General features: G+C 43.9%; 1 protein-coding gene across 3 annotated transcripts in view; it reads left to right on the plus strand.

Annotated features, from left to right (window-relative positions):
- The window catches only part of ERGIC3 (ERGIC and golgi 3), a 59033-nt gene that overhangs the window by 8816 nt on the left and 34302 nt on the right, over nt 1–15915 (plus strand). For all 3 annotated transcript variants that reach the window (XM_075572574.1, XM_075572576.1, XM_075572577.1), the window contains exons 3-5: nt 2447–2534; nt 3749–3868; nt 7039–7135. In XM_075572574.1, coding sequence (XP_075428689.1) covers nt 2447–2534; nt 3749–3868; nt 7039–7135 — 305 coding nt within the window. The remainder of the gene's footprint in view (nt 1–2446; nt 2535–3748; nt 3869–7038; nt 7136–15915) is intronic.

Raw genomic sequence — 15915 nt, forward strand, 5'->3', positions numbered from 1 at the left:
CCCTTCTCCCCCCCACACACTGTCCCTCCCCACACACACACTGTCCCCCCCCTCCCCCACACACACACTGTCCCCCCCCCCTCCCCCACACACACACTGTCCCCCCCTCCCCCACACACACACTGTGTCACCCCTCCCCCACACACACACTGTGTCCCCCCTCCCCCACACACACACTGTCCCCCCTCCCCCACACACTCACTGTCCCCCCTCCCCCACACACACACTGCCCCCCCTCCCCCACACACACTGTCCCCCCCTCCCCTACACACACACTGTCCCCCCTCCCCCACACACACACTGTCCCTCCCCCCCACACTGTCCCCCCCTCTCCCCACGCACACACACCTCTGCCAGGACTCACAGCACTGCTCCTCTCTCCCGCGCTCCTCCGATTGTCGCGCGCCTGGCCCTTCTCTACTCCCTCCTCCCGTCCGGGGAGCGCTGCGCACGCGCCCCCTCTCTGCACCTGTGAGCGCGAGCCGCCGGGAAACGTGCAGCAGGGGAGAGTGACGGCCACCGGGAGGGGGGAAGGTGCGGGGCCTGTCCGGGGGGGGGGGGGGGTGAGCTGGGGTCCGGGTGACGGGGGAGAGTGACGGCCACCGGGAGGGGGGAAGGTGAGCTGCAAGGGGACCTGAAGCAGTGGTGTGAGTGTGTGAGGCCAATGAGAGGTGTGCGGGGGTGGGCCAAGGGGGCCTGAAGCAGTGGTGTGTGTGTGTGAGGCCAATGAGAGGTGTGCGGGGGCGGGCGGGCCAAGGGACCAATGAGATTGCCGCTAGGGACAGGGAACACAGTACAGACAGAGACACATACAATACTTTTAGAAATATATAGTAAGATTGTATTATATTAATTATGTACAAAGGGTGTGTGTGCTGAGCACGCACGTTCTAAGTGACACATCTTTGTGTGTTGTCACTGAAATTGTAATTATACTCAAAAGTCCTTAAATCAAAAACATCAAAATACAATACTGACAAAAACACAAAGAAGTTTGATTTACAACACACGTGCTCGGCACACCCCGTATTTTTTCTCTACTCCCCCCCTACCCCCCCCCCACACACACCTCCCCCTGTTTTCCTCTCTTCCCCCATTGTCTCTTCCACTCTCTCCCCCCTGCAGTCTGTCACTCCCCCCAAGTCTCTTATACTTCCCTCCCCCCCAAGTCTTTCACTCCCTCCAATTCTCTCACCTCCCCCTCTCTCCAAGTCTTTCACTCCCTCTCTCCCATCCCAAGTCTCTCACTCGCCACCTTTCCCCACAGTCACTTGCCCCCTCGCCAAGTGTCACTCCCCCACTTCCAAGTGTCTCACTCTCACCCTCTCCCCAATTATCTCTTACTCGCCCCCCTTCCCCAAGTGTCTCTCACTCCCCCAATTGTAAGTGGTGTGGTAGCCGTTTGTGCGCTGGTGGTGTTGGCCGTTTCAGAGCGTGTGTGCATGCGCAAGCTATTCTAACTGCTGAAAAAGCTTGTGCGCATGCACTGGAAAATCAAACTACTGCGCATGCGTGAGTAATTATGGCTCCAGGTGCGCATGCACAGACAATGCAGACTTTTTCTGCGCATGCTCGGCCATCGCTAGGCACTTTTGCGGCCTCGTTTCTGGGCCTGCGTGTCCCGTTTCTTCGCATGCGCAATCCCTTCCGTAACAATTTTCGTCTCCATGGAGGAGATTTGCACCAATGACATTTTTGTAGGTGCTTCTGCACTTCAAAAATCATGTCGGCATGTAAGGTGAACTGCCCCTGTGACGTATTTAGCGCCCCATAGTGGCTGCGTCGCAGGCATTATTTTTAGCTTGTTTTCTAAGAGGAGTCGCGTTCTGCAAGCGCATTCCGGGCAGCCCGCAGGGAAAAGGAAGAGGATTCTCCTCCGTAATGGCTAACGCCATGATCACATGAGCCGCTCCTTCTCCCATAGTGACAAAAGTGTTCTTCAAGACTACATGTAGAGCGGTTTGAAAAGCCACACGGGCCTCGTCTTCATGAGTTGCGTAGACATTATGTATGTGATGAGCTCTCGCAACCTGTGAGCCTGCACGAGCTCCCTCACCCAGACGGCAGATAAAACCGCGTCTGCCCACCTTTCCTACGTGTTGTGATTACTGAAACCTAATTTGATCCTTGGATTTCTGGTGACTCCAGTCCTCGGGCCACCAACAGGTCAGATTTCCAGGGTAGCTCTCCTGCAGCACAGGTGGCTCACAGTGGCTCAGTTGAAGACTGAACCACCTGTGCTGAAGCAGGGATATCATCAAAACCTGACCTTCAACAAGGTCCCTGAAGGTTGGTGTAATGCAGATCCATTCCAGGGACCCCTTCCCCCCAGCTTGTCATCTTTTTTTATTTTTTAATAAACGTAAGAATAGTGTTCGCTGCTTTTAAACGCGAAGTGCAATTGGATATTCCGTTTCTAACACCTATTAATCTTCTCCGTTTTCAGATCTATCCAGAACTATTTGTCGATAAATCAAGAGGAGAGAAGTTAAAGATAAACATTGATATCCTATTCCCACACATGCCTTGCGCTTGTGAGTACACACTTTGCTTTATTTTTTGTTCTGTTTTTTTTCCGTGGAGTTTTTATGTGAACACTTTGCATGAAATACAGAGTTTCCCGGCTGCAAAAACGGGCAGAACATTTTCACCACATTTATCAAATGAAAAATCTCCAGTTGCATTTAATCAGATTCCTAAATTAATTTGTTGCTGTTTTCTTTATCGCTTTTGCACCCGATTAGAACTTGTTATGTCTCGGCCTAATCTCCTATGTTACTATAGGATTCATTTAACATAGATGTAGCAGGCTTCATTATTCCTTCTGGTGAGATACGTACTGTGATTCTGTTCAGATCAACTGCCGTTGGTGCCGATGTGTATTCTAAGTAATAATGGGTATGAAGCATAAGCAGACCGCTCCGCTCCATGGTTGTGGATAGAAAACTTCTGTTTAAGCATCGGGGCAACACCAGTAGCTAGCAAGATGTGACCTTGAACTTACCCCTACGCGTTTTGTCATCTACATCACTTCATCATTGAGATATGGGGAGGTAGGTGCTGAACCACGTAGGGCTGTCCAGTGCTGCCTCTTGCTGGGTACTTGTGTCGCACCTATGCTTAAATAGCTTTTCTTTTTATGTACCCACAACTCTGGAGCGGATTCATCTGTTCAGGCTTTGTCTCGTTATCCGTAGGCTTCAATGGCAGTTGATTATAACAGAATATCATAGAATATACTCTGGATTGTGTCAATCCCTTTAAGCTTCATTGGTGTCGACTCCTTGTTGAGCTGGTGTCGACTCCTTGTTGAGCTGTAGGTCCTAGCCGCGTGGATTTTACTTTGTTGCTGCTAATAATGAGATATGTTGATATTCTGGGTAAGGCTGAGATTATAGTAGACGCGCGAGACGGAGCGCAAGGCATTGCTCGAGCGGCCCCTGCACTGAGGTCTGAGGCGTGTGGACGCGTCACAAGGCTGGATCGGCCCTCATTGGCTGAACCAATCACGTGAGGCGGCCGCCGCGCAAAACAAACAAATGAATTTGTAGCTTGAAAATTCGGCCCCGCGCACACTATGGCTACCCTCCGACTTCCACAGACATGTTCTCGCAGCGCTCGCCGTCGCGGTTACTGTAGACGCAGCCCAATAACCGGATATGTTATCACAAGACACTATGACACGGCTGTAGTTTGTAAAACCAAACCGACGACCTCTTCATGACCGTGTGCTTTGTCTGACTTTAAGATTTAAGCATAGACGCGATGGATGTAGCCGGAGAGCAGCAGTTGGATGTTGAACACAATCTCTTCAAGCAGCGGCTAGATTTAGTGGGGAACCCGGTTACTTCAGAAGCAGAAAAGCACGGTACGTATTGGGAATAAAGGTTCACGGGCAGTTATCTAAATGGTAAGTGGATGTAAAGGGCTTGTGCGGTAATTGAACATTTTCAATATTTTGTAGTAGGGAAAATGCAGTAGGTATTTGATCATAAATCATTCCAACAATATCAACCTATATCCTTATATCTTCAAGGACCAACTGAAGTCACGTTTATTACCAAGCATTTATATAGCCATGTCACATGACCCACTTATACACCCTATACTGTCTTTTCTCTGTAGCTCTCCAATGACATCGCTTACATTGTAAGTTTTTCATGGCAAGATCTTTGCCCCCTTAAGTTTCCTTGGATCTATTCTGCAGCTTTCCCTAATGTGACCCCTCTCTTCTCCCTTAGACTGACGCCCGCTGCTAAGGTGGGGGCCCAAGTCCCCCGCCCTTATCTTACCCAACACATGGCTGTAGGTCAAACAGAGGGAAACATACCACAGTAATGTGAATACCAAGAGTATTTATATCATAATTCTTTTTCAATGCCATGATAACATATGATCCCCGAACGGGAGGATCATTCATACACATACACAATCTATATCTCCTACAAGACGATGCACAGGTGTTACCTGTGTCTCCCGTGAGCACCTGACCCTGTACATGTGGGGACCTTAAATAGGTGCCGGCACACCGTTTGAGCTCTTGTAGTTCGTGTTTGAATGTAGCAGGCCTGTGCTTCAGAAAGACTTTGGAACCCCTTTACTTGTCTTGTGATGAGGATCCCCTCAGTCGCTACTCACGCCTCCCGATATCAGGTAGACAGCTTCTCAGCGCAGGCTCCACTCCTGGATGCAATCTGGTCACCCAGCATCCGTTGAGTCGTACCGCTGAGTTGACTGGTTCCTGACCACTTATAATCGCCCGCGGTCCCTCAGGGTCACAGCAGCTCTGCCCCCTCGTGCTCCACCAGGGACTCTTAAAGACTCCTCTCTAGTCCATCTTCTCCTGAGACTGTCATTGGCTGAGGCCATGTTCATCACAAGTCAAATCCTGATCATGCTTTGGGGAGGATCCAGGCATGGGGCAGTGCGTTTCTGCTGCATGCACTTACAAAGGGGGTTACACCTAGTTGTAGTATCCCCCCCCCCCCCTGTGTTATGTCTTGTGTAAAGCATGGCATACGTTGGCTGGCACCATATAAACCTACAATATCAAATTATTCAGTTGGGTATGAAACTTTCCTTTCTAGTACAACATAGAACAGTAGGTTTAAATGTTTGTTTTTTTTGGGTAAGGAACCTATAAGTTTATTGTGAGTCTGCGGAGCCCCAACCCTCTTTAATAGCATCTGGGATCAGTTGCATTGTAAGGAACCCCAACCCTCTCTAATAGCGTCTGAGATCAGATGCATTGTAAGGAACACCAACTCTCTTTAAACACGCGTCTAAGATCAGATGCATTGTAAGGAACCCCAACCCTCTCTAATAGCGTCTGAGATCAGATGCATTGTAAGGAACCCCAACCCTCTCTAATAGCACGTCTGAGATCAGATGCAATGTAAGGAACCCCAACCCTCTCTAATAGTTTTTCTGGGATCAGATGCATTGTAAAATGTTCTGTGTTTGGTACAATTTTCAAATAACCTGAAAATTGCAGGAACCCTTTAAGACTGGCCGGGGAACCGCTGTTGAAAAACTACAATACTGCATTATCATGCTGCCAAGAGCCCCATATGTGACACTTAACAAAGCTGAATACACATTATAGAGCATAACCCCACTCTGCGGGAAGTGGTGGGGTCCGCGGGATACATTTACATATTCAGTGATCACAGCCCAGGATGTTTGAAGTCTGGAAAGCGATATACTCCGGAATAAAATTCAACTTGGCTTTCTCTCCTCCTTGGGACGCTCAAATCTCTTACACAGGCCTATCCCTGGCCTAAATAAGAGTATTAACAACCCCCTCACCCTCATCCCCTTAACGCTCAAGGTAAAACAGCAATCCCCTCCATATCTGTGTATATCTGCATCAGCCCTTGTCTCCCCACTGCTGGATGAAGCCTCCGCAATGATCTCCCAGGTACTGCGGTTGCAGCCTCTCTTCTCCATGTTGTACTACCACATTTTCTCATCCCATCCTCCCATCTTACTTTTTGGGCGTCGTCTTGGTCTTTCAATCTCTCTTGTATCCAGTCGAGTACCGTCTTTGTCCAAGAATGGTCATTCCTTGTCATATGTCCGGCACATCGCTATTTTCATTTCTTCTCCCTTATGATGTCACAGAATTTGGTTTGGTTTCAAACCCATTCATTCTTTTTCTTGTCTCTGTGTAATACCCAGCATGCATCTCTCCATACTTGTTTGGGTTGTCTGAAGATTCTGAATTATCTTCGCATTTAGGGTCCAGGTTTCACATCCATATATGAGCATGGGCAGGATACACTGGTAGAAAGCTTTCTACTTGAGGCACATTGGAAGGTTCCCTTGAAATATACTCCTGTTTCTTCCAAATGCTCACCATCCTATCTTCATTCTTCTGTTGATTTAATTTGAAAGACTCCCATCCATTGTGTTTGCATATTCTGAATAGTGGGGTCCCCTGAGCTGAATCGCACTGTTCTTAGCTTGTGGGCCCCCACAGTTAGAGGTATTTACCTTTTTTATGTGCCGTAAAAGGAAAGATGACCATGCGGTAACCCTACAGCTTCCTTTTGGACCATTGGAGTGATGCTTGGGTGGCAGCCATATTGATTTCCCAAAAGGGGACCAGAACACTGGTGCCCAAAAATATCAAGATCTCAAGAACCAGGGGTCTCCAGAGCGAAAAACAGTGCGGTTCAGCTCAGTGGGACCCACTGCTTCACATACTGTGTAACATAACGAATGAAATGTTGAGATGGGAGGATTGCTGCTTTAAGTTTTATCTGGGAAGTTGTGCTCATGGAGAAGGTAACCCGTTGCATCACTGCACCGTGGCACTCATGGTTCGGGTGTATTGCTACTGATATTTGTGAAGCTCCCCAGCTCATCTCTCTATTCTATTAATTATCATTTGATGTTATTCAATAGTGTCTGTAACGACCCTACAATAAATGAAAAAACAAAACAAATGTGGGGCTTGTAAATGGCAGACGTTTGGTGGCATATGTTAGGTGGGACTGCACCGTCGCCGCTAATCTCCATCATACTCCATTCCAGATCTAGGGAAAGCGGAAGAGGAGACGGTGTTTGATCCAACTTCCTTAGACCCCGAACGCTGCGAAAGCTGCTACGGAGCCGAGACTGAAGATATCCGGTAATTGCATGTCAACCTTTTTACAGTGCTGGGTTTCCTGGCTCCCGCCGGCACTTCCGTGTCACGTGATCGCCCATGTGGCTGTCGCATGACGCAACTGGTGCATGGATGCCAGAAACATGTGAAGTAGTTGGAACACGGATAGGGCCTTCACCGCCCTCGGACAGTTGGCTGCTGCTGTTTAGCTGCTGGCCAGTTTTGGTACTGAGGTAGGTGATTAGGAGTTAGGTTTTTTTTTTTTTTTTTAGGGTATGGGCTTACCGGTTTCGGGTTTAGAGAACGGCCTTTCTGGGTTACCCTTTTTAGGGTAGACGTCCACGACGATTTGTCCTACACGTCGGCCTGAATTTCTCCTGCAACATACTAAAGTGGCCAGGCCGTACTAGGTATGTCAAAAAGGAGCTGTGAAGGTTATATAGGGGAGCGGATCTCACCCCGGAGAGCGTGTGCCAATGGAAATGTCACCGCATCCGGTGACGTTTTGAAGGTGGCAGTCCCTTGTAGCTTACAAATAAACATACCGGTACAATCCCACGCAGCAAACTGTACAGAAAACCTTTTGTAAAGAATGGACCAACTGAATTGGCTTCTTTAAATGAATCAAACTGTGCGGAAAGCAAAAAATCTGTCTGCCATGGGTTCCCTGTAAAGTAATTACACGTGATATTTCTTTGGGGCATTTCAATGGTGAGGGGTTTGCCAATGAAGTGTTTTCTTTCCCCTTGTCCCACCCTGTCCTTATCGGAGAACCAATAAAGATTAGGGGGGCAGAGGAGAGGGGGCTCTGTCTGTGTAAACTCTTGTTAAAAACTCGGGTGACATGAGTTTGCCCTCTTTAGATGCTCTGGCAGGTTGGGGTATGGCTGAGATGTTTCCATTTTCTGTGATAGTAGGGTAGACCTATATTAAGTGTGTGTTGGGTGTAATTGTGATCATTCCAAGGAAGCGTTTTTTATTTATTTTTTTATGATCGTAACGTTAAAATTGTTGGTTATTTGCAAGTCCTGTAGTGCTTGAGGATGCGATCTATCGAGTTAGATAGTGTCCCGTGTGTGTATATATCTGTCGTGGTGTTTGGTCCTTTGCAGTTATGTTTTAAATCAAGAATTGCAATTCAAATGATATAAATATTATTTATAGTCTAATATGTTGGTAATCCTTTGCAGACGTTATGCTTGAATATATATTCATACTACTATTACAAATAATGATGTCTCGTGTTGGCTGGCTGGGCTCCTCTTCACATTCTTTCTGCCTTTGGTAGGTAGGCCGCTGACCACAGCATTGTGAGGTCACGTGAGCTCATCAGTGACATCATAACGCAGTGTGTTGGTTAGCTATAAATGCTGGAGCCTGCTAGGCACAGTTATCAGACATTGGGTGGCATGGAGCAGAGGAGGTGAAGGGTTTCGTTGTGCCAGCATCAGCTTGGTTAACGCCAATAACATCCTGAGAACCAATACAGGTAGAGAGATGTGTGCAGCGTATTCTAACAAGGGGCAGGGTTGAATTTGGGATGTTTTTTCTTAATTGGGTGAATATTCCCCTAGTAATATTAAAAAAAGAATCTGTCTCGAGTTTCCTAGCTGTTGGCCTCTCCACCCCAACAAGAACGCCGACGGCTGGCGCAAGGTGGCTCTGTCGCGTGCCGGCGGCTGGCTCGGTTAATTTAAAATTGTTCAACCGTTTCAATTTGTGCTACGAACGATCAAATACAAATATCACTTGTGAGCACGTTAACAGGTCTGCAACCCTGCCTTTCCCTATTATCTAACAGGATACTATGCTTCCACTACAGCTAGGGATTCTGGGTAATGACATGCAAATGAGCACTCGGTTTCCCCTTTTGCTTCTTATCCATTTTAACATGGGACCCATACATGCTTCTGCCTGCTGCATTACACAGCTTTGCAGCACAGCCTGGGTTACAGAAGTACAGAGCCTGTAACCTACTCACAGACAGCTTTGCAGCACAGACTGGGTTACAGAAGTACAGAGCCTGTAACCTACTCACATGATCCTATCCATGTTTTTCCTTTGCCAGAATATTCTTTAAATCCAAGAGAATATAAAAGCAACTAACAATACCGTTTTACCGTGGCATTTTATTATATAAAGCAGATTACTTTTTGTGCTCGGAGTACACCATGATTGGGAGCCACGCTTGCATCGCGTTATAAGCGGATTCGCGTTGTAACGGGGTTGAGCTGTATCATTGTTATTGATTTGTTTCAGGTTTTCCAATGCTTCTGATCACTTTAAGGAGACTTAATATTATGAAAAGTGTATAGGTCAGACAGCACCCCCTTTGAACGGAACAGGTACCAATATATACAAATACCGGTGCAACAGGAACAAAAGGGACCCCAATTCCCTCTAGGTTAATGGTAAAAAAATAAAGGTGGTTCCCAGCACTGAGAACGGGTAAGGGCAATAACGGTAAATGATGAAAAAAACGCAATATTTGTTGCTGATGAAAGATATAGTGTGTGTACAGAAAGATGCAATATTCCATCTCATACAAAATATATCCGGTGATACACATCACTTGGATCATACACCAACAAGGACAATAACAGTACGATATATACAGAATATGTATCAAAATCAACACGAGTATGTATGCGCTCCGATACTTATCCACTACAAGGACTCGAGGAGAAAATCCCACGGGCATGGGGCAAGGGAACACGCAATTAAACAAGGGGGGCAACGTTTCGGGGCACTAACCCAGTCTTCAGACCAGTTCTCACGTGTCAAATACAGGTGGCACTTCCCTTCTCCTAAAAAGTGCTCCCCAAAATGCCTAGATCTGCGGCGTCCCAGCTCATCGGAGTCACAGCGTGTGTGAGAAGCGTGTAATTGTGTGCTATTACTCCATGTTTGTTTCCTTTTGCTCTTTTTCTTTCTGTTTTTGGTTGTGCATCTAGTTTGTGTGTTCACTCAGACGTGCTCATTTTGATACATATTCTGTATATATTCTCCTGCGATTGTCCGTGTCGCTTTAGGACCTGAGTGGTGTATCACCTTTGGACCTTTTTTTGTATGAGATGTGTGGAAAGCGTAAATAAAAAACACAGTGTGAGGTTATTTTGAAACAGAATAACACGTGAATTTATTCAAGTCAAGTGCACAACGGAGACAGCTTCAAAACAAAAGCTCTCTAAATAATAACACGATATGCCATATATTTATACCCTAAATCCTAAAGCTCCACCCCTTTATGGGGGGGCTTGCACGTCACTAAACATTACCTCATTTTGTAATACATAACAATATTAAAGTTGATGTCATTTTGTAATACATAACAATATTGTATAACTACCTGTCAGCTAGAAACCATTCTGGGGTTAAATGGGATGTGCCCATTCTGTCGCCTAGCAATATGTTATGAGAATAAATTCTACTGCAAGAATCTAAACTTATCTCATGGGTTCTCATAACTTTTAGCCTGTTTACACTTTCAATTTGAAGCTGATTGGATGAGGAAGAGTCAATAAGAGCGAAAACATTCCTTTCTCTGCTTCACACATTTGTTTATACAGAAATGAAACACAGAAATTAGACTCACAAAGACAAGACAAGATGGCGGATTGAAATATTCACACAAAATGGCTTCATCCTAAATGCTGTTATGTTGTTATGCCAGACCCCCTAATGTCTCAACTTTGTCAGTCCCTCCTCTGATTCTTTAAAACATTGTTTTTGAGAATTATTGGTATGATTATAGTCCAGAAACACGTTGGGAGGCACAAGGGTGCTCCATCATTTCATAATGCTGCTTGAGGGTATAGGACAGTGCACGAGGGTGCCTGCCAAATGTAGTCATAGTCTCGTAGTATGGCGTTATAGCCAAATTATTTTCCGGAGTTAGAACATTGTACTTGGCATCTTCTTTCTTCAAGGGACTGCTGTAGATTGGTTCAGCAAACAATGGCATCATGTCTGCAGAGGGGGTTGCATATTTGTGGATCATGCCTTTGACAAACGTAACACAAACATAGATGACAACGAGTATCACACTCACACACATTACCGCATTCAAAAATTTCGCTCCTAGTGATCCCACCAATCCAGTCAGCCCCAAAAGGTCCCAGTCTGTGTCACCTTCCTTCCTAAGTCTTTCTTGAATTTCTCCTATCTTATCTAACTCATCTTGTACCTTGCCACTCTGATCTTGGATGAAAACACAACATTGTTCTTTAATTAGGGCACATACACCTCCTTTTGATGCTAAAATATAATCTAAAACCATTCTATTTTGTAAGGCCATAAGCCTGATCTAAACCTGTTCTTGGTTTAATGATGAAATTAAAAACTGCAAAATTAAGGCCACATCCTTCCTGTAAATTGTTATCTGACTGAACATACATTTTTACACAGGTTTCATTGGTTGGTGGAGATACTTGACCCATAAATTGATTCTTGTTCCTAGTGTGTGATACACCCTTTAAAGAGGTTCCCTTAAAAATGGGAAAATACAGAAATTATACACATAATACTAAAAACCTTATTTTATGCAAGCAACCTTTCTTTGGATATGCATTTGCTAGATAAAGGAAATTGCATCTATCTCTATCATCATATACTTTCAGCTATTACTGAGAATTGAAGGGGTTTGGTATCTGTGGAAGCGAAATGCATGATCCTCACCCCTGCACGCATTGTATACATCATTCACTCTGAATATCAGAACAGACAATGTCTGCGATGGTCAAAATGGCTGACTTATGATCCTTTCCTTGTGGCTGACACACCCCCTGGGTGACCCCCTCCTCTCGGTGGAGGTGCAACACACTTCTGGATCAAAGTTTTGCTGCATATGACACATACATAGAGAGTGATGAGTACTGCCAAAACACGTACAAGAGCTTTCACAAGCCACGCTTCCAGGAAACCAATCCTCCCATCAAGGCTCATTTCTACATACACCTTAAATTTCTAACTTAAACACACTCTAAAGAATAAAAATATTGAGTCTCTGAAAAATGAAATGTTCTGATAGAAATCAGGAATATTGAGTCTCTAAAAAATAGAATGTTTTGAGTCTTTGAAAAAATGAAATGTTCCTGATAAGACCAGGCCTCTGCCTAGTATCTTATTTTCCTCGTTGGTTAACGGTCAAAGTTTATGTCTCGTCAAAACGTTAACTTGATGCGGTTGTGCTTTAGATGATTTTGGTCTTTGGTGGAGCTGGAATGAGCTTTACTGTACTTTGGGTCCAGGGAAAGAACTCTGCCACTTTAATTGCTGTATTGGTGGTTAGTACGGGCCCTTTCATCTGGGATGAAGAGCATGCTTGTTTAGGAACTACTTGACCTTTAACTCCGTCTCGTGTAGGTGCACTTTTATCATACCTTATGCCTAGAGAGACTCAAAAAATATATTAGTGGCATACAATACTTATTAATTGTTTTATTACCAATAGATGGTCCTTAATTTGTTCCTTTGAACTACTGATAGTCATAAGTCATCCCATAAGTGTCTCATAGGGAGATAATTTATACCTAGGAACAAATTCTTGTATCAATGTGTTTACTACTGTCTTAACATCCGCATATAGACAGAGGTATCTCCTATTAATGCTCCTCATATTTAAAACTAAGCAGCTAATGTGGACTTTACTGTACTACAATCTAAGTTCCTAAGGCTTTGGGCCTCAGTCATTGTCAAACCAATTGCTTCCATAATCAACTCTATCCTGTCTACAGGCCATAACCCTAAGACCTGGAAAACAACCAGAGCTGTCCCAATCTTCAAAAGTGGGGACAAAAACACTGTCTCAAACTACAGACCAATATCTCTTCTCCCAATACACACTTGCTCTCATTCATGCCTCACTATCATCTCCTCCGATGCAAATGGTATCAACCTTTTCATAAAATACTAACTAACCTTAAAACTTGCCCCACAAATTAAACATCCCAATAGCCTGCACTCATGGCTATTATTTCACACACAGTCACTCCTACCACACCCATTGTGGCCAAGCACTGCCATCTACAGCACTTATTCCCTCACCTGCTATCTCTGTAAATTTCCCTTAAACCTTAGATTGTAAGCTCTTAAGGGCAGGGATTTCCTTTCCTATTGTCTGATTTTGCTGCACTTACTATTCTATCATAATTCCCTCTACTGTATTCTTTATGAAGTGCTGAGAACATTTTTGACGCTATATATATAAAGTCATACATTGCAATACACTACTATCCAAAGTCATGGACAAAAATGTGTTCACTCCCAATTAAACAATTACTATACTAAGACAAATACCCCTAGCCAATTCCAGTCAGGCCTCCACCCCAAACACTCCATTGTAACTATTCTGCTAAAATGTGAAATGCCTTGCATATAATATATACTCTGCTCACTTATGTAACTGTATTTGCCACTATATATCACCTGTCCTTTAACTCTATACCTAGAACATATCCAAAAATGAGAGGTGACTCCCAATGCACCACTTTGGCAAAACATTCCACAAATATTTTAACAATAACTACTGCTTATAATAAAATTGTACACCTATGGAAAAATAAATGGTTAAAAGTTATAAAATATATCACATATTCAGTTAATAGACAAATGATTTTGTATAAGACTTCACACTAATGTCTTGCTTTATATAATCTCTTTGCACAGTGCTGAGCACACGGTCAGCATTATTTTTTTTTTTAAAGACACTCAGAGAAAAATTTCAGAGCTTGTTTATCTTGGGCAATTTGCCAGCCCGGGCGTTTCGCCAAAAAAGACCTTGAAAGTGCAAAACAGATAACAAAACAGTTTCTCCGTCTTCTAAATATTAATTACTGGATTGAAACTTCAGCTCAAAGTTAAAAATGGAGCTCTCTACACAGCAATAAAACCGAAAAAATGTATGGCCTCTCAAAAATAAAAATATGGCCTCTCAAAAATAAAAAATATAACCTTTCAAAAATAAAAATATGGCCTCTCAAAAAAAAATAAAAAATATGACCTTTCAAAAATTAACCAACGGGCTTTTATATAGCTGAGGTTCATATAACTTCTTAACACACAAATAACGCCACACGCTCATGCTATCTCCCTCCACTCAGTTCTCTTTAATGCCTTCTGTATGAACTTTCATAGTTTCACTGATTTAATTCACTACAAATTTTGCTATCCTGTTGCAATTCTGTCCTTTCTCAAGCTACACAAACCTATTTCTTTCCATTAATCAACACTCATAAGTCTACCCCACACAAATTCTTCCTTCATCTCACCCCAGGACTTTTGCTGACTATTTTTAAGAAAGAGGTTGAATCCATACACCAGAACATTCCCTCTTCTTCCTCCTATCCTACTTTGCTTCCAACTCTCTACCTGCTTTCCTTGACTCTTTTTCCACTGTCTCAAAAGAGTGTCACCATCACTGTTGATCTAGTCTTCTCCCTCTAATCTGCTACATTTCCATTCTCCTTCAAACATGTAATAGTTATACCATGACTCAAAAATAGCAAGCTTGACCCTACCTCTCTTTCTAACTACTGAACTTGTCTTGCATTCTCCTGTTTGCTCCATTTTCTCACACCCATTCTCTCCTTAACCCTCTACAATCTGACTTCTGCACTGCTCCCTCCACGGAGACAATTCTCACTAAAATAACTCATGACCTATATGCTGCTCAAGACAGAGGTCATTACACTCTGCTCCTATTACTCCACCTCTCTGAAGCATTTGCCTCTGTGGACTACACTCTTCTCTTTTCTCTGTACACACTCTCTCTAGGTGACCTAATAACATCTCTTAGGTTTAAATATCACCACTATGCTGACAACATCCTCATTTACTTTTCAACCCTTGACCTTACACCTGCCATACAAACCTAAGTTTCTGAATGTCTCTCTGTTATCTCATCCTGGAAGGCCCTCTTTCGCCTTAAATTTAACATGGCAAAAACAGAGTTCCTCATACTTCCTCCCAAACCTGACCCTATTATCTCCTTCCACATTACTCTTGAATCTTCCATCCAGTAGCTCAAGCACGCTGCTTAGGGGTCACTCCCAACTCCTCTCTCATATTCTCCTCTTTCATTCAAAACATTTCTATAACTGTCGCTTTTTCTTCCACAATATCACAAAGATACACCTGTTCCTCTGTTGCTCAACTATTAAAAACTCTGATTCAGACCCTCATTCTCTCCCCTCTTGATTACTGTAATCCCCTGCTATCCCAGCTTCCTGACTTTCACCTGTCTTCCCTACTATCTATCCCAAACGCTGCTGCGAGAATCACTCTACTCTTTAAACTCTGATTCTGCGTTTCCCCTCCTGAAATTCCTCTCCTGGCTTCTAATCAAGTCCTACTGTTTCTGTATGCTCTCCCTACCTACCAAGTAGATTGTAAGCTCCTCAGAGCAGTGACTTCTCTTTGCTCAACTTTTACTTTTATGTCTGGATCACTTATTCTATGACCTCTTACCTTTACCATTTGATAACTATATGATTACGACATGCACCACTCCTGTGAAGCGCTGAGCCTATTAATGGCGTTCTATACATGAAAACATACAATACAATATATACTTCAAACAATGCTTATGAGCTTTTACCCATATTTTTAAACACAAAATATTCCATGTGTTTTTACTGGTTACACACAATACAGAACACACACAATACAGACACCCAAAGAACATAGACACAAACTTCTCTCCTACACAGCTTCTCATATAAATAACCTGCTTTTTATTCTCTTTCTAGTTGCCATTAGAACAGAAGGAAAAAGAATATTTTCTGGTTCAAAAGACCTATTCGTGT

The sequence above is a fragment of the Ascaphus truei genome, chromosome 15, assembly GCF_040206685.1.
Source record: "Ascaphus truei isolate aAscTru1 chromosome 15, aAscTru1.hap1, whole genome shotgun sequence".
Taxonomy (NCBI): domain Eukaryota; kingdom Metazoa; phylum Chordata; class Amphibia; order Anura; family Ascaphidae; genus Ascaphus; species Ascaphus truei.